This window comes from Erythrolamprus reginae, chromosome Z (assembly GCF_031021105.1).
Source record: "Erythrolamprus reginae isolate rEryReg1 chromosome Z, rEryReg1.hap1, whole genome shotgun sequence".
NCBI classification, from domain to species: Eukaryota; Metazoa; Chordata; class Lepidosauria; order Squamata; family Dipsadidae; genus Erythrolamprus; species Erythrolamprus reginae.
This window is the reverse complement of record NC_091963.1, coordinates 125,204,702-125,227,092: the sequence shown is the minus strand read 5'-3', so window position 1 is coordinate 125,227,092 and position 22,391 is coordinate 125,204,702. Positions and strand designations below refer to the sequence as shown.

At 43.7% G+C, this 22,391-nt stretch overlaps 2 protein-coding genes across 5 annotated transcripts in view; one reads left to right on the top strand and one right to left on the bottom strand.

The window, feature by feature from the left end:
• Positions 1-5,062: 5,062 nt before the first annotated feature.
• On the top strand, positions 5,063-8,758 carry LOC139153059 (zinc finger protein 862-like). The gene is made up of 2 exons (XM_070726599.1): positions 5,063-6,003; positions 6,573-8,758. The coding sequence occupies exon 2, from the start codon at positions 6,625-6,627 to the stop codon at positions 8,668-8,670; it is 2,046 nt and encodes a 681-aa protein (XP_070582700.1). The 5' UTR covers positions 5,063-6,003; positions 6,573-6,624; the 3' UTR covers positions 8,671-8,758.
• Positions 8,759-11,043: 2,285 nt separating this feature from the next.
• The window catches only part of ZNF219 (zinc finger protein 219), a 28,916-nt gene continuing 17,568 nt past the window's right edge, over positions 11,044-22,391 (bottom strand). For all 4 annotated transcript variants that reach the window (XM_070726598.1, XM_070726595.1, XM_070726594.1 and 1 more), the window contains 3 exons: positions 14,600-14,719; positions 12,718-13,508; positions 11,044-12,098 (listed from right to left, as the gene is read on the bottom strand). In XM_070726598.1, the coding sequence (XP_070582699.1) occupies positions 11,988-12,098; positions 12,718-13,508; positions 14,600-14,719 (1,022 nt within the window). In that variant the 3' untranslated portion in view covers positions 11,044-11,987. The remainder of the gene's footprint in view (positions 12,099-12,717; positions 13,509-14,599; positions 14,720-22,391) is intronic.

Sequence of the window (22,391 nt, the reverse complement as noted above, 5' to 3'; positions counted from 1 at the left end):
GGTTCAGCCCAGCTCTTAAGAACTGGTAGTGCTGGTGGCACGAGGCTCCAGCCACCTGCCCGGGACACTTCTGTGCATGCGCAGAGGTATTGTGAATGAGCACACACATGAATCAGTAGTAAAAGGTTTTAGAGCCTACTAATATAGCATCTCTGAGTTCCTTAGAAAATTGGTGAGATATGCTGTAAGTAGATCTGCAATGACATAAAAGCTGTACAGTATAGGTAGCCTTTGACTTATAGCAGGTCGTTTAGCTTTACAACAGCACTGAGATGACTATTTTTTACACATACAACCACTGCAGAATCTCCATGGTCACATAATCAAAATTTTGATCCTTGGCAACTGGTTCATATTTGTTATAAGGGTTGAACCTTAACATTTATAGCTTTACATTTGGCATCCAGAAAAGGAATTAGTGCTATCACTTTTTAAGATATAACTTAATTGCAATTCAAGCGTAGCTGTTCAAGAGATGTTGGCTCCAACGTAAATCCCATCAAGTTCCATTCCAAATTTTTAAAAATGCATTCTATTATGCTAAGATTTCATATATTTAGGGTAGCTGGAGCCATGCATGACATTGGTATACTGTATAATCTTTGTAGTTTAGAAATATGCTTTATGACTAGTTCTAGATGAAAGCGGCAAAACAAAAATCCTGGTGGCAACAGTCTTGGTGCTCAACTGCTTTGAAACATTAAATTTGGTACTCAGCACATTTTTACAAGAACATTTTATCCCAGTACTTGTTTTTTGTTTGGTACTCAATGCACAATGCACAAACTAGAGCTTGTTGATGTTGGTTGCCTCATGACTCGCTATCTTTTCCATCCAAAACAAAGAGTGACACATTAATCACATGGTAGATCTTGCCCTGTGTACATCCCCTTGCAGTCTTGTTGCCATTTTGGGTATTTTTGTGTTTTTTCCCCACTCATCAGTATAGGAAAAGTGAAGTTTTTATTTAATCTAAGTGTTTATTTTTAGATTTATTTTTCATGTAAAGTAATAATACACAACCTTATGTTTACATATTGTCTTAAAATCTTTCATTTTGTCTTTCGTTTGGGAATGCATTAAATTTATTTATAGTACATTATTCCTTATGGGGAAAAATTGATACTCATCATTTTTGGTAACTCATTGCACCTCCCAGAACCAATTAACAATGAGCATTGAGGTATCACTATTTATCTCTTTGCTTCATCTATTTGTTGCCTGGATTTTTGCTGTGGCAACCCTGACATAACTCAATGAGATCATTGAAACTGTGATTTTGTCAGTAAAATATGGTTTATTATGTGAGCCAAATATTTTCTATGGTCAGATTTTCTATCTGTTTTTAATCAGACTTTAAGAATATAATTGAAAACATTGCCTATAAGCCCACACAGTGGGCCATAGTTCCCTGTAAGCTGCGCAGTGCGCTATAGCGCAGAGGTTTCTACTCGTCGGCCCGGGAATTTCAAATTTAGCGCAGAGGACCGACCTCCGTGCTGGAATTTGAAATCAGAACGGTTGCTGCTCTACAACATAGGGCAGCAACAGTTCCTTAAGCAAAGGCGGGAAACAAAGTGCAAAGTGGCCAATCACAGCAGGCCCGCTTTCTTCCCCGCCCCTTAAATCCTGGATTTTCTCCTCCCCGCCCTCTGGCAGCCAAACGGTTGTTTAGCTGACGTTGGGTAAGGTAAGAAAATCGGGCCTCGGCTCTAAGCCTCGGTGGGGTGGGGGTTGCCGCCGGATTGCCGAGACGGGTGAGGCAGGGCTGGTGGCGCAGCCCACCGCTAGGCCTCTAAGCCTCGGTGTGTGTGTGTGTGTGTTGCTGCCGACCGGGTGCCTCGTTGGTGTGCGTGTGTGGGGTTGCCGCCGCCCGCCGACTGCCGAGAGTGACGCAGCAAAGTAAGAGGGCTGGTGGCGCAAGGCCTCTAAGCCTCAGTGTGTGTGTGTGGGGGGGGGTTTTGCCGCCGATCGGGTGCCTCGTCGGTGTGCGTGTGTGGGGTTGCCGCGCTGACTGCCGAGTGACGCAGCAAAGTAAGAGGGCTGGTGGCGCAGCCCAGCGCTAGGCCTGTAAGCCTCGGTGTGTGTGTGGAGGGGGGAGGTTGCCGCCGACCGGGTGCCTCGTCGGTGTGGGTGTTCTAGGCCTCTAAGCCTGGGGGGTGCCGACGACCGGGCGTGTTACCTTTCCGCGGGGCCCTCTTACTTGCGCCTTCCGAGAGTCCGACTTTTCCGGCAGCTGCAGCGCTCCGCCTGGCTGGAGTTTCCCTTGCGGAGGCCGCGTATGAGCTTTGGGGCTCGAAGGGAGGAAGGGTGGCTGGCCGGCAGCAGCGGCACCCTTCCTCCCGGCCCCAAAGCTCACACGCGGCCGCCACAAGGGAAGCCCCAGCCGGACGGAGCGCACGGCAAAATAAGAAGAAAAGATCCCGCGGAAAGGCGCGGGGGAGGCGCGCCTCACAGCTGACATTTTCTTCTTTTTTTGCGCTGCACTCCGCCCGGCTCGAGCTTCCATGTCCAAACGCCGCGTCGGTGCCTCTGTTCGGGCCGCCCGCCGCTATTGCCCGGTGCCGCCGTCCTACCGCCGCCGCCGCCGCCCTCCCGCTGCCGCCGGCCACCCTTCCTCCCTCCGGCTCCGGGCCCCAAAGCTCACACGCGGCCGCCACAAGGGAAGCCCCAGCCGGACGGAGCGCACGGCAAAATAAGAAGAAAAGATCCCGCCGAAAGGCGGGGGGGAGGCGCGCCTCACAGCTGACATTTTCTTCTTTTTTTGCGCTGCACTCCGCCCGGCTCGAGCTTCCATGTCCAAACGCCGCGACGGTGCCTCTGTTCGGGCCGCCCGCCGCTATTGCCCGGTGCCGCCGTCCTACCGCCGCCGCCGCCGCCCTCCCGCTGCCGCCGGCCACCCTTCCTCCCTCCGGCTCCCGGCCCCAAAGCTCACACGCGGCCGCCACAAGGGAAGCCCCAGCCGGACGGAGCGCACGGCAAAATAAGAAGAAAAGATCCCGCCGAAAGGCGGGGGGGAGGCGCGCCTCACAGCTGACATTTTCTTCTTTTTTTGCGCTGCACTCCGCCCGGCTCGAGCTTCCATGTCCAAACGCCGCGACGGTGCCTCTGTTCGGGCCGCCCGCCGCTATTGCCCGGTGCCGCCGTCCTACCGCCGCCGCCGCCGCCCTCCCCGCTGCCGCCGGCCACCCTTCCTCCCTCCGGCTCCCGGCCCCAAAGCTCACACGCGGCCGCCACAAGGGAAGCCCCAGCCGGACGGAGCGCACGGCAAAATAAGAAGAAAAGATCCCGCCGAAAGGCGGGGGGGAGGCGCGCCTCACAGCTGACATTTTCTTCTTTTTTTGCGCTGCACTCCGCCCGGCTCGAGCTTCCATGTCCAAACGCCGCGACGGTGCCTCTGTTCGGGCCGCCCGCCGCTATTGCCCGGTGCCGCCGTCCTACCGCCGCCGCCGCCGCCCTCCCGCTGCCGCCGGCCACCCTTCCTCCCTCCGGCTCCGGGCCCCAAAGCTCACACGCGGCCGCCACAAGGGAAGCCCCAGCCGGACGGAGCGCACGGCAAAATAAGAAGAAAAGATCCCGCCGAAAGGCGGGATCTTCTTGTTTTGCGCTGCACTCTGCCCGGCTCCAGCTTCCCTTGCGGCGGCCGCGGAGTAGCCACCTCACAGCTGACCACCTTCTGCCAGCTGCTGCGGCTGCCTGGTGTACGAAAAAGAGAGAGAGAGAGAGAAAGAGAAAGCAAGAGAGAGAGAGAGAGATACAGCAAGAGAGGGGGGGAGAGAAAGAGAGGAAGCAAAAAAGAGAGAAAGAGGGGGGAAGGAGGGAGAGGGAAGGACATGGAGGGAGGGAAGGGGGGAGATAGAAAGAGCAAGAAAGAGGAAGAAACAGGAAGGAAGAGAGAAAGAAAGAGGAGAGAGAGGGAAAGAAAGAGGAAGGAAGGGAGAGGGAAATAGGGAGGGAGAGATAGAAAGGAAAGAGGGAGGATGAGATAGAAAAGAAGGAGAGGGGGAAAGTAGGATAGAAGCAGAGGTCCCCAACCGCCGGTCCGCGGACCGGGACCGGGCCGTTGGAGCTTTTCAGCCGGTCCGCGGCGCCAGGGCCCCCTCGGCCTTTCCGCATCACCAGCGGCGCTCCCCCCGCCAGCCAGCCAAGCCCCGCGCCCGCCGGAACCGGCTCCTCGCTCTCCCCCCGCCGCCCGCCGCGTTTGCAGGAGGTGGGGAGGGTTGGGCGGCCCGCCAAGGCCAGGAGGGACGCCGCTGCCCCCCCCCCCTCCTTCCCTCTCTCCGCCCGCCGCTGCGCCTCCTTGACAACGAGAGGAAATGCCGGCAAAGGCTTTCCTCAGCGGAGGCCGGCGAAGGTGATATTGAATGTCGGGGGAGAACGGGTATTTGCACGCGCTCCCTATCTCCCTGCTAGCCCACTCGGAATATTCAAAATAAGAAAAACCTTTGCCGGCGAAGGCTTTTCTTATTTTGAATATTCCGAGTGGGCTAGCAGGGGGATAGGGAGCGCTTGCAGCCGCCCGTTCTCCCCCGACATTCAATATCACCTTCGCCGGCCCCGCCTCTCCTCCAAACCCCCTTGCTGAGAGCCCGGGGCGAAAGTGCTCTCGCAAAGGTGAGGCGGGCAGGGCGTGCGCGCGTCATCGCTGAGAAGAATGGAGAGAGAACGAGAGTGAGTGAGAGCAACAGACAGCAAGATAGAGAGAAAGTGAGAAAGAGAGAGTGAGAAAGGGGGGGGGAGAGAAAGAGATAGCAAGAGAGAGAACAAGAGAGAGAAAGAGCGTGAGAAAGAAAACAAGAAAGAGTGAGAGAGAGAGAAAGCAAAAGAGACAGAAAGAAAACAAGAGAGAGAAAGTGAGAAGAAGAGAGAGAAAGAGGGGGAGAGAGAGAGAAAGAGAGAGGGGGGAGAGAGAGAAAGAGAGGGAGAGGGAGAAAGAGAGAGGGAGAGGGGGGAGAGATAGCAAGAGAGGGAGAGAGGGAAAGGGGGAGAGAGGGGGAGAGAAAGAGAGAGGGAGAGAGAGAGGAGATAAAGGAAGAGGAGAGAGAGAAAGGAAGAGAAAGAAAGAAAGAGGGATAGAAAGAGAGAGAGAGTGAGAGATGCTCAGTGAGCCTTTCTTTGAAGTTGCCTTTCTTTCTTTCTCTTTCTTTCTTTCTTTCTTGCTCTTTTTCTTTCTCTCTTTTACCTTCCCTTCCTCTATTTCTTCTTTTCTTTCTCCTTCCTACCTTCTTCCCTTACTCTCCCCTTTCATAAGTTTCCTTGCTTCCTTCCTCTGTTCCTGTCCCTTCCCCCTTTCTTTCTTTCTTTCTTTCTTTCTTTCCTTCCTTTCCTCCCTCCATTTCTTGCTTTCCTTTTCCTTCCTCCCTTCCTTCCTCCCTCATTCCCTTCTTGCACTCCTTCCTCTCTTACTCTCCCCTTTCACACCTTTCCTTGCTTCCTTTGCACCCTTCTTTTGTTCCTGTCCCTTCCCTCTTTCCTTCCTTCCTTCCCACCCTCCGTCCATTCATTCACCCATTCCTCTCTTGATCGCCCCTTTTACGGCGCCGCTGACAGCTAGCTCTCTCCCCCCCCTCCCCCCCCCCCTCACCGGGCCATGGAAAACTGGTCTAGCTTAAAGCCGGTCCCTGGTGCAAAAAAGGTTGGGGACCTCTGGGATAGAGAGAGGGAAAAGGAAGGGAGAGATAGAGGCAGGGGGAGAGAAAAATAGAAAGGAAAGAGGGAGAGAGGAGAGGGGGCAGCGATTATTTTTAAAAAAACAAATAATGATAAAATAATTACTTTTATCCTTTCCTGGTCTTCTAGGGTTAATCAGTAAGACTTTCTTCAAAATTAAAAAGTAAAGCACTAGCTCAAGCTATTTGACTAAATGTATTTCAATTTTCTCTGTATTCAATTTCTTCCTAGGACAAGAGAGATTCCAAACATTGAAGAGAAAGGGAGAGAAAGAGGGAGAAAGGCAGGGAAAGAAAAATTATTTCTGTGCTCAAGGCAGGACGACTAGAGAAGGTGAACCTTAATCGCCTTTTCAAAGTTGGTGTCATTTTTTATTGCCATGTTATACTTTCCAGATCATCATCCCTGAAAATGTACAATGCAAAAATTATATTTAACCCTGCTGTTCTCGTCCTTGGGTCCTTTTAGATCCAAAACAAAATTGTAAAAGAATTTTCCCTGCATGTCTGAAACTTGAAATTACATGACTTTATCTCATTTGAGGGGTTCTTCTTTCTAAGGGGTGTGTGTGTTTTGCTTGTTTAATTTTTGCTGGGCAAAAATACTTACACTTGCATTCATGCTGGTGCTTTTAGACCCGGAGTAAAAAAGTTTGGTTCTAGCTATTGGAAGTGTTTTTTTGAATACTTTTTTCCTGAACATTTCTGAACGTAATGAAATGAAAAATGAAATGAAAAAAATGATGCTTATTTGTTTATTTTGCTCAGAAAATGGCTAATCTTATCTATCTATAAATTGAAAAAATTACACACAGCTGGGAGGGGATTTTCTGAGCAAAATAAACAAATAAGCATTCAGTAAGTGCATCACTTGATTTTTTAATTTTTTATTTATTTTCTCAGAGGTTGCATAAAATCAGTGGCGACGCCAACAAGACTGCAAGCCCCTCATTCAATGGCAGACAAGGCTTCTGGCAGTGGTGCTTCACAAGGCTTGAAGCGCAAAGCTAATGATAGTAGTACTGGGGCTGGGCTAAATTTCCCGAAGAAAAGCTTAAAGTTTAAGCCTGAGTGGCTGAATGAGTTGGTGGAAACTAAACTGCCAACCTCAAGTAAAAACCAAATGACAAAACTGGGCAATATCTTCACTTATAGTGAAAATAATGAAGATATTGTTTGCCAGATATGCAAAGAAGCCCGTGCAGGTTGCCCATTCGCCACCGGAAAGAAATGGGTTGATTGGAAGATTGATTATTTGAAGCGTCACATCATTCAAAAGGTTCACCTGGATTCGGTCACCAAATTACAGTACCAGAAATCTGGAGGGCTGCAGAGACTACTGACTGAAAGTGCAGAAGACAGAGCGAAGAGAAAAGAAGTTTCCCTGCGAAGAAATGCCAGGGCTGATGGAGTTAAAGTTTTGATTGACAATGTATTGCTGGCCATAAAAATGGATGCGTCGATGTTATCAGTCCAAGACGTACATGACCATATAGGAAGGTATGTTTCCATTCCAGAGAGCTGGCGCAGCAAGAATTATGCCTTTGAATTTGTGGAGTGCATCAACGCAGTTGTTCAGAGGGAAGTATTGCATGAACTTTGTAATGCCAGTTGCCATACTCTTATTGTCGATGAAAGCACTGATATAACATTAACCAAAATGTTGATTTTGTATGCTAAATTCCGCCCATCTAATGCCACAATTTATAAGACCATGTTTATAGGAATTTTAAAGTTGTCAGCTTGCAACAGCACAGCAATCACAACAGCCATAAAGGAGTTCTATGCTGCGAACAACATCGACCTTCAAAAGATGGTCATGCTTACGTCAGATGGTGCATCTGTGATGCTGGGCAAGAATAATGGCGTGGCTGCACAGCTTCGTCGAGATGTGTCCCATTTGCTAGAACAGCACTGTGTGGCACACCGAGAAGACCTTGGGATTGATGATGCGTGTAAGGATATCCCATTGATGAAAGTCATTGAGACTTTACTGCGAAGTGTCTACAGTATATTCGCCCGCTCCACTCTGAAGAAACAAGCATTTATAGATTTAGCAGCCATTATGGAATGTGATTCGGTAGCCTTCAGAGCTTTGAATGAGGTACGATGGCTTTCCAGACATTTCGCATTGCAAGCATTAATGAGAAACATTCCAGTTTTGGTTGAGTACTGTAAAGAAGAATACAGCGATCCAACATGTAAATATTGCTACAAAAAGTTGACAAATACACAGGTTCATGCTGCACTGATCGTGTTTGATGATGTTGTTTGCGAATTGGCTGAATTGAACAAGCTATTGCAAAGAAGCAACCTGACACCAATTGAAGCTGCTCAGTTTGTGAGGGCCAGAGTAGCCAAGCTTCGCATTCAGTATTTAGGCGAAACAGTTCACTGGAATGAAAAAGTTCATGACTATATGCAAAGCAACCCAGACATTAACATGACTCCCATACTGAAATTTATTGAATGTTTGTGCTTCCATCTTGAAAGTCGCTTTCCAGAGAATGAGTTGACAGATTGGAATATATTTGACACTGCTGCTCTGTCAAAGGTGACCACTTTTAATTTTGGGAGAACTGAAATTGCAACCCTGGTTGGAAAATTTCAGCATTTCTTTGATAATTTTGATGAAGTCAGCATCACATCAGCTGTACAGAAACAATATTGTGACTTCAGATTTCTGATCTCAGAAAAATTCAAGTCTGGATCAATGCACTCATTCGATGATGTGGTGCAGTTTGCACTGAAAGACCAACAGTTTGGAACTCTGTCACGTCTGCTGGATATTTGCGCAACTTTCCAAGCATCAAGTGCTGATTGTGAACGAGGTTTCAGCCTGATGAATGCCATCAAGAACAAAGTTCGTAATAAGTTGCAACCTGAGCACTTGGATATGCTGATGCGAATCCGCACTTACCAGACTTCAGGGACACAAGTTGATCTTGACAAAGTGTACTTGGAATGGTCATCAATGAAAGACAGACGTGAGAAACTCTAAGGTGAGCCTGAGCCATACTTTCAGTGAGTAACCAGTTTTCCAATAACTCTGATTCCTGTTTTGACTTATAGTTAAAAGCAGTTAATATTTTTGATCTGACCGATTGATCTTGGCAACGATGGAGTGGACAAAGACAAATATGGAATGGACAAAGACAAAGATGGAATGGACAAAGACAACAATGGAATGGTCATCATGAATGAAAGACAGACGTGAGAACCTCAAAGGTGAGCCTGAGCCATACTTTCAGTGAGTAACCAGTTTTCCAATAATTCTGATTCCTGTTTTGACTTATAGTTAAAAGCAGTTAATATTTTTGATCTGACCGATTGATCTTGGCAACGATGGAGTGGACAAAGACAAAGATGGAATGGACAAAGACAACAATGGAATGGACAAAGACAACAATGGAATGGTCATCATGAATGAAAGACAGACGTGAGAACCTCAAAGGTGAGCCTGAGCCATACTTTCAGTGAGTAACCAGTTTTCCAATAATTCTGATTCCTGTTTTGACTTATAGTTAAAAGCAGTTAATATTTTTGATCTGACCGATTGATCTTGGCAACGATGGAGTGGACAAAGACAAAGATGGAATGGACAAAGACAACAATGGAATGGACAAAGACAACGGTGGAGTGGACAAAGACAACGATGGAGTGGACAAAGACAAAGATGGAATGGACAAAGACAACAATGGAATGGTCATCATGAATGAAAGGCAGACGTGAGAACCTCTAAGGTGAGCCTGAGCCATACTTTCAGTGAGTAACCAGTTTTCCAATAATTCTGATTCCTGTTTTGACTTACAGTTAAATACAATTAATATTTTTGATCTGACAGATTGATCTTGGCAACGATGGAGTGGACAAAGACAAAGATGGAATGGACAAAGACAACAATGGAATGGACAAAGACAACGGTGGAGTGGACAAAGACAACGATGGAGTGGACAAAGACAAAGATGGAATGGACAAAGACAACAATGGAATGGTCATCATGAATGAAAGACAGACGTGAGAACCTCAAAGGTGAGCCTGAGCCATACTTTCAGTGAGTAACCAGTTTTCCAATAATTCTGATTCCTGTTTTGACTTACAGTTAAATACAGTTAATATTTTTGATCTGACAGATTGATCTTGGCAACGATGGAGTGGACAAAGACAAAGATGGAATGGACAAAGACAACAATGGAATGGACAAAGACAACGGTGGAGTGGACAAAGACAACGATGGAGTGGACAAAGACAAAGATGGAGTGGACAAAGACAAAGATGGAATAGTCATCAATGTGAGAGACAGACGTGAGAAACTGTAAGGCGAGCCAGACTTTTTTGACTTATTAAATACATTTATGAATATATTGGATATTGATAATGTTTTTAATCTGAGACTGACTAAACCTAAAGTTCTCAAATACATCTTGGTATTTCTAGAGGGAAAGATTTATAATTTGCAATGGCTGTTGTAAGAGGCTAATCCTAGATAGTTTGGAGTGTTGAATGATTACTGTGTATTTGAAAATAAACTATTGAAAATATAGAATTATGGATGCAAGAACTCGCTCATTTGTGATAGCGCACACCCACACTTACTTTATTTATTTATTTATTTATTTATTTATACATACATACATACATACATACATACTTCTATGCTGCCCAGTCCCGAAGGGACTGCCGCTCAGACACTATACTTTTCTGCTCACCCCGAAAAAAAATTAGAGGGAACGTTGCAGTGGGCAGCATATTATTTAAAGAAATGTATTCTGCGTTTACTGAACCAGAATTGGAAAATAATTCTGGTTCTGGTTCAAATGTTTCTGTTAAAAAAAAATATGAGTAATATTGCCCATCCACTTTTTGGAAGATTTATCATAAAGATTATTAAAAGCATTTAGTAATTCAGCATTAAAAAATAATATTTCCTTTAAGTCAAGCTCTAGCTGGCCTCATACAGTTTTTTGGGCAGTGGAAGCAAGCAATTTGTCATTCCCTGACATTCCTTTTCCAATACTAAATGCTGGTTTCCTCATTTGTCCCAGCCACTCACCTCCATCATGGATGCCTCTGCAAATTTTGTGCTTGTTTGTGTGATTTACAAGAAAGGGTTTAAAAGGAGGAGGATAAGCAAAAAGGAAAAAAGGATCAGCAATTCAAATAAAAAGAGGAGGCAGCTAAAATAAGTGGAAAGTCAGCTGTGGTAGTTTCTTATGTTTATGGTTCTCAAAGAATTTGATTTAATTCTTCAAGGGAAGGGAAAGGCTTTTTTTAAGAAACGAAGATTTGAGGAAATTGCAATTTTGCCTCTCATAGCACAATCTATGGCTGCTTAAGACAGTGTGTGAAAATGAAGACCCGTACAAGCTATACATGATTTTTCAATGTAATTTTTATTTCCAGTTTCAAATTTTCTACAAGAAAACAATAAAAAAATAGAAAACTCTAGAAGTTGTCAAGCACCCTGATGTGCCAGGTCACTACAGAAACACAGCTCTGTTGCTGGGTCGCTACGGAGATAAGATACTGGCATCAGGCAGCTTGCTACAGGAACATGAGAGGCTGAAGCACCTGGATTTGATGAGACAAGCCACATCCCAGGTGCTTGAAATCCCCTGGGGCCAAGAATGATTGGTGAAGCCAGCCCTGCCTCTCGGAGATATGGCAGGGTAATGGGAACAGGGCTCCTGGATTATGAATAATTGGAGAATAGAGAATTTGGACAAGCTCAGCTTCTCCCACCACATGAACACTATGGTGAGAAAAACTACAAGTGCATAAATGCTCCACTTAAAAAAAAACAAAGAAAACTTTCAAGAACTACTAAAGGAGTCTTGTCCCTAAGAAGCCAGCAACCTTCCACGTCCCAACAGTAAAATCCCCAACGGGCCAGGTCCTCAGACAGTGGCACCTAAAAGAAGCAGCATCAAGCTCAGAACTGAGGAGAAAACAAGGGGTTTGACACTAATACACCCCAGTGATAATCACCTCCAAACCCTGTTTGACTAAATAGAACTGCTATAGCAGCCCTTTCAAATATCCAGTGCATGGAGAGGAGACAGGGACACCAGTAGCATATCCTTTAAACGTGTCTTCATGTTGATGGGGAGTTTCTGCAGGATGTTCATTGGGGTATTTTGTCTCTGCAATAGGGAGCCCCCAGCAAACAACTTTCTTGACCGTGCAGAGGATTATAATCCCATTCAGCCGAACAGCAATTTTCCCCATCAACTCAAGGCGTGAATTGAATCTCTTTGCCATGCTTTTCCTGGCCCTTAACCAGTGTACCATTGCAGCTACAGCTTTTAGCTTCCAGGGTCAGTACTTGGTTGTGTTGTAGTTTTGTCTTTTTTTCCCTCCTGGAGCTCTTCTGCGATTTTTTAGCTGTTTGGCAGGTATTCCCTGTATCTTGCTATGTTTCTCTTGTTGCTGTTAAAAATAGAGAGAATTATTTCAAAAAAATAGTTGATAACTCTACTACATCTTAGTCCAAAACCTCTTGCAGATGGCTGCATGACCCTGTCTTATGTGAGGCAAATCTACACTACACATGTAAACAAGTCTGAAACTGATTTCACTGTCTTATAAAGCTTTTTTTTTTACTGAGGCAGACATTGGTCCATCTAGCCTCTTCCTGCCTGTTCTAGGAGGCAGCCACCAGTCAAGATCACAGGCAGGGACTTTTCCTGGCCCTGATATTTTATTTTGAAGATAGAAAGGAAATATTGAATATGGAAATTGATTGCATGCAAGGCATGTGTTCTACCACTATGCTATGGACTCTGCAAAGCCCCTGCCTATGAACTTTGGGAAATGTAGCTCTGTATGCATTATTATTATTCATTATGGTTTTGTCATACAGTCAGCCAGAAGTTTAGACTGGATTTAGCATTTTATCTGCCTATCAAGTCCTTCTCAAAGACCTGGAATTATTATTATCTAATAGATAGAACAGAGCTACAATTCCCAGGTCCCTTGATTGAGTCATTGTGACAGCTTAACAGATTCGCAACTGGTTTATATATGCAGAGAAGAATCAGGCCTGTACCGGCTCCAACTGTAACTCCATGAGGCCTTGGCCTGTCTTTGAAGCCTCCTGATGTGGTCCTTTTGAGGCCAGTGAGCCAGACAATTCCTTCTCAGGCTTTGGCTCCTCGGAGTCTTGTGATAGATTCTCCCACTCTTGCTGATTCAGTGCAGCTTCAGAAGAAATGCTGGCAATTATTGCTCCCTCAGAACTCCCCTGAGGCACCTTGAGATGGCGAGAGTCTTCCTTATCTTCAGAGGACCAGAAACTCTGTGTCTTGGAAATCTCCCCCCTTGGGCTTGGGGATTCTGGTTCTTTCAGCTCAACCATTTCTTCCTCCAACATCACCTGGGCTTTAGGAGCTGTGTGAGAGCAGCGACGGGTACGAGCTTTCCTGCTGTGATGGACTTGAAGGTGTAACTCCATAAGCTCAGGAGCTGAGGTGGCAAAAGGGCAAAACTGGCAACGATGGAGGGCTCCTCCTGCCAGGGCTGGACGTAGAGAAAGATCCAATGGCTGGAAATCAGCCTTCCCATTTAGCAGTGACTTGCGACGGGATTGACGGGACCGAGCTGCTCCCACACCACCTAGAGGAAGGAAGGACCCATGGCTCTTGGTGAGCGGTGTAGGGGGAAAGGCAGGGACTGCAGTAGGGGCCAGGGGCATGTGGCACTGTTCCATTGTTGCTACAGCTGCTGCAGCAGCTGCAGCAGCATTCTTTTGCTCCCGGTGGTGGCGCTGTAGGTGATATTTGAGCGAGCCAGACTGAGTGCCGGCATAGTCACAGTGAGGGCACTTGTATGGGCGCTCACCTATAGGGAAAAAAAGGGGAGAAATTAATTGGCACAGCAATAATGTGTAACTATTTTTCTTTGGTGTGATTTTTTTTTCCTGGTTGGTTGTAACATATGGCAAGAGATTCCATTTTTGAGTCTGACTGATTCAGTTTTCCCAGTCCATGAAACAGGAATAAAAATGTCACATTTTTGACCAAATCAAAAATCAGCTTTCTGTATTACAGCTTTCGGAAAGTGAATATCTTTTCTGTAATATTTTATGCAAGAGGTCTTGCCATAAACCCTCTCTGTGCAACCAATGAACAAAGGAAAGAAAAACAATCCATAGTATGGTATGTGTATGTATGTATAGGGGTGTGTGTGTGTGCGTGTTGTTCAAAGGAGAGCATCATACTTGGGAATTATCTTTTCTCTTTATAACAGTCCGTGAGGTAGGAAAGGGGAAAGTGAAATATTGCCTTATAAGTATGTAGAGAGATTAAGAGGGACCTTGCCATAAGACAAGGGAGGACTGCAGAAAGACTGCAGAAATTATCTTGCAAAATCTTTGCTAGAATGAACAAGAACATTTAAACATTTTAATAGTATATATTTCACTTGGGCTAATCCATACTGACTCCCGTTTGAGTGATGCTCAGTGTGAAGAGGCCCACAAACAAGGCAGCTTAACTTGCTGTCAGCATTTTTCATTTGTTTGCCACTGCCTCTGGGCCCTGTATATACAACCATTGAAAAGGAAAGTACTTTAAAAACTACTGCTTTTTTGCCTCATTCTTATCTGCATACATGCAGAGAGAGAACACAAATAAACTTGCAACAACTGTGAAGAATCTCAGGGCAGGAACTTGACAATTCCAGTCCTTGAAGACAGCTCTGGTTATGTATCATGCTAATGGAAGGAAGGGTGTTCTTAGACACTGAAACTTGGACACTGGCCATTAAACCAAATGGTCTTCCTGTAATATATCTTCAAGAGGGTCAGTTTCAATACACCGTCATTTAGATTGGAAAAGATGATTTGATGTGAAAGATTAAGTTGTAAACAAATGAATCTTACCACCTATTTCCATATTTACTTACCCCATATTGCCGCTTCTGACTCTTACCTGTGTGGACACGGAGGTGAACTTTGAGATGATGGGAAGATCTGAAGGACTTTCCGCAGAATGGACAATCTTTTCCCGTGCCTCGTCGGGATCCATCTAAGCGTGACTGACTTGGTATTTCTGCAAAAGGCAAAATGAAGACAAAGATATATTTTTTAATATGAGCTGAAGATTGTTTGATGGTTTTTATTTCTTTTCAATATTTTTATATTATTTTATATTATTTGCTTGCTAGAACCAGATTTTTTTTTCAAAAAGGCTTAGAAGCACAAATACTACCAGTGTCTCATTTCACTTCTCTAAAAAAACAGCTTCTTTTAGATAAGAGTTCCCCAACCTTTCCAGTTTTGCAAATTGGCAGAGAGTGGGGGAATGGTTCCATGAGGCTGGTAGGCAAGCATGTATGCTTGCCACTAACAAATGGAACATACACACATACCTGCAGGATACAGGAACTCACCCACAGCTTCTGTAACCTGGTTCCAAACAACTCAACTTCTTTACAGTAGGTTGCAGCCCAGAGTTGTGGACCTCTATTTTGATCATGCTAGATTTAGATTTAGATTCAAAATGATTGAACTATAATTTGTACAAATAATTATGCCCAATGTATTTAATAAAAGCTTATGTTGTTCTAAGTTTCCAATTTAAAAAATACAAATGAAATTGAAAATGAAATAAAATACATTATTAGCAAGAATCTGCCTTCAGCCAGATGACTGTCATTTAGGAAAAGAAAAGAGGATGCAATAAAATGGGAGCACTTTATAGAGTTAGAAATACTGGAAGAAAATGCATAAATGAGAGATGTTGACAACGTTGAGGACATCTGATGTTTGAATTTATGAAAGTTATATTTGATTGAATTTTAAGACTTTTTCTCTATTGTTATATGAACAAACTTAAATAAAAACAAAAACAAAAATGTCCAACCTTAACCCTAACTGTAAGAATTTAAATTCCTATACAACTATCTGGGTAGTACTGTACTGATTTCAGAGGCAACAATTTTTTTTAATATTTTTTTTTGAGGGAGGGTATGTTTCTTTTTTTCCATACCTTTACAAATCAGATCCAGAAAAGGGGATGGTGAGAGGAGAGAAAGTAAATTATTGGCACAAGATGGAATCATCTGACTATCTTAAAGCTTTTTGTTTGTTTTTCCCTCACAAAGTTGGAGCAGAGGATGAAGTCTCCTTTCTAGTCATTCCAATCACTATTCTTAATTATTGTGAAGATGTTTCCTTCTCTCTTCTGTGTAGAATGAAAGATACTATGATAGCTAAAAGATAAAGGAAATAATCATAAAGGAGTTGGTGAATTTAGAGATCATAATGTCCCAAGTCGTTTCAGAGTGGTGAACATCACAGAAAATTTTGAGATTATGTTATACCTATCCTTGTAAAATAACTATCAAGAGAGATAGCTTTGCAAAGGGTCTTACCTGATATACCTCTTATTGTAGGGTGGAGCTAACCTCCAAGAATGGGATGACCCTGTCCCTTCAGCCAATGAGGACTGAATCTGAATTTTAATATCTTCGTCCTCCTGCCTCAGTTCCCCCTATTGGACAAAGGACGATGGTCAGTCTTAGCGTGCAGCTCCCCGAGCTGGAATACAACAATTTGATTTCCCAAAGGCCAGACCACACAAACATAGGGCAGGATTGGAGGTTGTTTCCACCCTATGAGAAGAGGCGAATCAGGTATGACCAACACGCCTTCTCCATAGTGGGTGGAGCTGACCTCCAAGAATGGGAGATACCAAAGTAGTCTGTGCATTGGAAGGGCTAAATATGGCTGGTTTCCCCAGTCTGTGGTACAACTTGTTGGAGAACTCTATGGCCAAATGTAGCTTCAGCCAATACAAAAACATCCCAGAGGTTAGGCAAAGGTCCCAAAGCAGGAGTCTGCCACTGGCAGAGAACAGCCTCAACAAAGGGAGGAGAAGGAGGAATCACCTCATCCTCAGAAGTGGTCTCCTCAGAGAGGGTCCTTAGCAAATGAGGCCTTGGAGGACTCCAAGGCAGTTGACCCCAAGTTGGCAGGATTCTTTGCCTTAAACAAAAGGGATTTGAAAAGGCAGGATGGAAGACGTTCAAAGAAGCCGAGGGGTGCCTGGGCCTCATTATCAGCGAGGTCAAAGTCAATTTCATTCTCCTCCAGATCAGATCAACACTCCAGACAGTGGTCCGAGGAATGGTGGTCATAGGACTGGTATGTGCAGAGAGTGCAAACTAAGGCAGACAGAAGGCTGCACAGAGGGCCTGGCTATGTGGATGTAGAAACCTTTGGCCTAGTTCTCTGCTGAAGACCGGCCTTCATTGATAGCAGCTCCTATCAGAGCCTGCACATTAGGGTCAAGAGTTGCTATAGGCAATGGGGCAGTGAACCCAGTGGTCATGGGACTGAAGTTGCATTAGCCCCCAAACCCAGAACCTCTGAAGGTACATGGTGGGATGGAGCCTCCCAGTTTTCCTCCGAGGTGTGTAGGTTAGGGTTGTCCAAGGACATAGATTCAGAGAAATTGAGATAAGCCCCCTCAGGATCTGCTGGGGAGAGTCCCTCTGTGCACTCCCAGTTATGGGTCTGCTTGCTGCCAGCAACCTGGCACAAATTTTATCTAGTGCCTTGGCCCTGCAAGACTCATTGCACTGGGCAGCCCTGGAAGCCTTATCCAGCCTGGCTGATGTTAATGGGTGGGGACCAAGCCTTGTGTTTGGCTTGCTGCTTGAGCCATTGTTTAAAATAATTTAGTGGCTTTGGGCTTGTGCTACCGAGAAGGGAGGCAATTAATGAGGCAAGGATACTCAAACTGGTCGGCATGACAATCAAAATGACTGCCCCTCATTTCCATGAAGACAAGATGGCCATTCCCCTTCAAAATGGCCACTGCTATGGAAAGACTTTCTTGTGGCCACCTGAAAGGGCCACCGGCTGAAAGCCGAGTCCATAGATGAGGCAACCGGTGCAGATTAAGAGAGACGGATGGTAAGGCAATCACCGTAGCTCTGTTAGATGAGGGTGGTGGCAACAGATGGACAGCTAAGCAGTGAGTGGCGAAACCGGCCTGTGAAGCAAACCCAAATGCCAGAGGCTCGGTGACAGGCGCATGAGGGCCGCCCCGACTCCATGGAGGAGTGGCATACAAGTCCAATCAATCAATCAATCAATAAATAAATAATGTGCCATTGCGAGATGTTAAGCTGTCACCTCGGGCTGAACAGGAAGAGCGCAAGAGTGCTCACTTGAGTGTTAAGGCTCCATGACAGCTATGATGTAGCCAGGCCACAATGCCAATCAGCAAGCCAAAGAAACGGATGGAGCAAAGCTCCCTTGGCCAATAGAGGAACAACTCTCCCCTTGATGGCCCTTGCCTCAACGCCAAAATGGGGGGGGGGAGCCAAAGCCCTTCCGGGCTCGACCCAGTGACTGCGGTGGCAAGTCAGTCAGCTGTGGAGAACCCACAGTAAAATTCTTTGACTGGTGAAGTCTATCCTCAAAGAATGGGAATGATTTTACACACATCCTGTTCAGCCAAGGACTGAGTCAAAGAAGGGGCATTTTCATCCCATTCTTGGAGGTTAGCGCCACCCATTATGGAGAAAATAATTGGTCTCTTTAGGGCTTTTTGAATCTTTACATATCTTGTAAAGGCATGTAAAGATTCATATGCTATAGGAGCTTCATATAAGTCATACAGATATAGAAAGGAAATTTGATATAACAAAGTGCTGAGCTTCCCTTCCATTCATTTAATTTTCAAACAAAAATATCTTTTTATTTTATTTTCAGCTACCATATTGGAGGGCAAAAGGTGACATATAAAAATTAATACATTATAAAATATGCTGTCAAACACCCCCTCCCCTCAGATAAAATAAAAGCTCACATTGTAAAATTTAAAACACACACAACCCCACAACCCCCAATCTGATAACATTGCTAAGCAATTTCACAAAATGTACTGGACCTAAGTCTTGCTGAAATAATACTGAAAATATAATGAATCCTCAGATTCATTAACTAGTTGCAGCTCTACTATCTGACTTAATTTAAATTTAATGTAATGTAATGTAATTATGTTATGTAGGATTTCTTGCCATTCCAAAATAGCAAATTTCAACTTCTAACAACAAACGCATATTTCATATCCTGCCACATTTCTATGCAATTTAGGCTGATCCAGTTTTTACCTAGTGTTTTTCTGATCATGGAGTTATAAATTAGTAAGTTAGGCCAGTAGATCTTTAGATATTGTTCTGGGGTTGAATTGACTTCATTGACAATGTCACATTGAATTTGGGAGTGATTTGACAGGATAGTAATTCTTAGAAAACCTACCTATTCATTAATTTTTCCCTTTCAAAACACTTTGAGGACTGTAGAGTTTTTTTAAATGGTTTTACAACTTTTCCAGACTAAAGATTATTCATTTATTTATTTATTTTGAAGGAATCTAATATGACTCCAAATCTATGTAGTGGGAACTTCAATATAATGAGGGGAGCCAAAGTTTGTACATTATGAGGCCAGGCTGACAGCTCCAAATGTTCAAACAAGTAGTGACCCTACTTATCCCAGTACATAAAACATGGAAAGGAACATTATTTTCTATACTGGCAGACCCCACCTTAGATATTTTTATTTATAAAATAAATAAAACATCAAACTTCAGTATTATGTATTTTCTCAAAGTTTGTTTACATATTACTATGAGTTCTATTCAACATTCAGTAGTAAAGATAAGCAAATATTCAGAAAAGCCTAACAGGGCAATTACATTTTCACCCGACAACCAGTTTGTGAATGAGCAGATCTCCTCCTTCAGCCCCAGAGATTTAAAAAATTCAAAAAAATCTGATAAAATGTTTTTAATTTGCTTTATACTGAACTTGAAGTAAAGATGGAATGTACATATAGTAGAGGCAGACAAGGGAGTGCATATTACCCTGCATTATAGCATTAAAGACAGCCTTGGGTAGAAAGAATACAGTTTACATCACTATAACATCTTAAAACTTACCGTATTTTTCAGAGTATAAGACACACATTTCCCTCCCTTAAAAGAGGGTGGAAATGTTGGTGTGTTTTATATACTGAGTACAGCAATTTTTGGCTTCCTGAAGCCCTGCCCAGTGCAAAATAGGTGTGTAAAGGTTTGGGAGGTCTGCAGTGTTCCTGGGGGCTGTGGGATGGCAAAAGCCAATTTTTTACAAAAACAGGGTATACAGAGGTTTTGGGGGGTCTGCAGAGTGCTCCTGGAAGCTGGGGAAGGGCAAACACTATTTTCTTTCTTATCTCTGAACTGAGGAAGGGCAAAACCTTTCCCCCCTTTCTTACCTCTTCAAAATGTTGGTGCATCTTATATACAGGTACATCTTGGTCAGAAAAATATGGCAATTCCTAATTATTGTCTACTAAGATAAATTCCAGCTCTTGCCACCTGAGGGCATAACATATCCACAATACAAAATGACATGGCCAAATTCTCTTGTGTAACCTGATGATTCCAACCATGGGGGGGGGGGGGGGGGGTTCAGAGGCAAATAGCATGAAAATTAGTCCATCATTACATCACAGATTTAATCTTGTTTAATAACAAATTATTTCTCATCAAGGAGAACTGTTTAATCAAACTTCTTTAACTAGGAAGCAAAGGCAATAACTTTAAAACTAGTATGTTGAAAGACAGGGGAAAGCATAGAAAGAGGCAATTTGAGAAGTAGGGCAACTGAAATATATCTTCTACCTGTGCATATGAGGAATATTTTATTTCCATGGCACATCTGGTACATCCCATCAAATCAGTTTGGCATGCATAGAGCATGGAAATCCAAATTTTGCTTGCCCAGAGATGTTTACAAGTTGGCATTGTCAGGAATAAATGACATCATCTTGTTCAAAGGAGTAATGATTATGCTTGGTGTTGCTCTCAACTGAAACACTTAGAATTTTTACACTAGGGATGGAGGAGGTTTTGCTCCCCCCAAAAATATCCTATGCCAAAACACACATTCTGTTTTTCTTTGCAGTAATTTGGAAGGCATAGAAAATGGCTGCTTCCCATCTGACTCTTGATCACACAGTGTATGGGATGAGTAATCAGGAGAGCAGCTGGCTGGGTCAGCCACATTAAGCAAACATGTCTAATATCTTTATTTTTCCCTGTATTGTTTGGGAACGAAAGGTTCTGGGACAAAGACTTTTTAGCATTTAAAATACAAATCAGTTTAGATCTACAAGCCCATGTGCATTACAAAGCAGGGGGGGGGGGTTGTCATTCTGATCATTTTTGATAAACATTTCCAAATTAATTTTCTGCCATTTTGAGACTGGAAACACACAATGTTCATTCAGCTTTTCGTAATGTAAATTGCATGCGAAAATGTATGCATGCCTGATCAAATTGCTTATTTCAATAATTTCCTTAGTGATACAACTTCTACATGAAACAAAAGTTCTGCAAATCGGAACTCATGTTTATTAATTATGAGCAGTTGTTTAAGAATAACCAGCAACATTTTAGTTTCAAACTAAATTCATTGTTATTTTATTATCATTGAATTATTAAACTTCCAAGAAGTGAGTGATTTGTTAGGCTTAGTTACTCAAGTGAAGACAACTCCACAGGTAAGCAAATACTCTAACCCTTCTAACTTCTCAAATTGTGATTCTTCTATTTATTTTCAACAACCAAGAGTTGTTCTAAGCAGCTGCCTGCTTGGAATATTTGAAAATGAACCTAATTTAATTATAAAGCAGAGAAAGGCTGTAAAAAATGTTTGTAAACATTTCCAGCTAACAACTTGAATTTTGAGAAACACTATTAAGTAGTGAAACCTACATGGTTACTGAGGCCAACAAGATCTGGAAGACCAAAAAATTAAAATGAATCTTGTTACAGTTGTATAAAAGCTGGTTAGAGCTGCAAAAGCGCCTGCTGAAAAGTTTAGTTAACACTGGATTAGTTATCCACAGTACAGTGTTGCTTATGCAATAATGATGTGCATGGGAATGTTATCAGAAGGAAACCTTTTCTCTGGCCTCTTCACAAAAGACTCAATTTAAAATAGCAGAAGAAAACATTGACAAGATTGAAATGTTTTCATAGAAAGTGCTTTGGACTAATGACCACATTCACAAGATACATCTGGAAGTAAAATGAATCATTTTTAAAACAAATTTAACAATCCAATTAGAACAGAGCTGACTATTATATTTGGGGTTGTATGACAACAGTTTATGGGTGGAATTAACTAAATACCCACATATTGTCCAACCTCATGTTCTATAACAGGCAAAATTGAAGTTGGAAAATGTCCATATGTTTTACAATAATTATGACATAAAAAAACGTTTATATCAATGATGGCGATACATCCCCATGCTGTCCCCCACACATGTGCACAACCATTCACTGCATTGCCGCCCATGCATTCGCACAAGCCTCATTGAATCCTCCAGACTCCTAAAGTTCGGGACTACAAAAAATGGTCAAATGGGGCCAACCAGAAGTTCAGAAATAAACTTCTGGGTTTTTTTATGTTTTAATGAAATTGGAAATGGTTTAATGAAAAGAAGGACTAAGGGAGACATGAGAACACTAGTTCAGTATTTGAGGGGCTGATCCAAAGATGAGGAGGGGGTCAACCTGTTCTCCTAAGCCCTTGAACACTCCCAATAAACTTCTGGTTGGCCCATTGGGCTTTTTTCACCATCCACAGGCTACAGGAGGCTTCCTTGAAGCCTCTGGAGTGTGAAAAACAGCCCAATGGGTAAACCAGAAGTTT

Bases quoted from the DNA above. Each gene is read 5' to 3' on its own strand.
- LOC139153059 (XM_070726599.1), top strand. From the start codon at position 6,625: ATGGCAGACAAGGCTTCTGGCAGTGGTGCTTCACAAGGCTTGAAGCGC.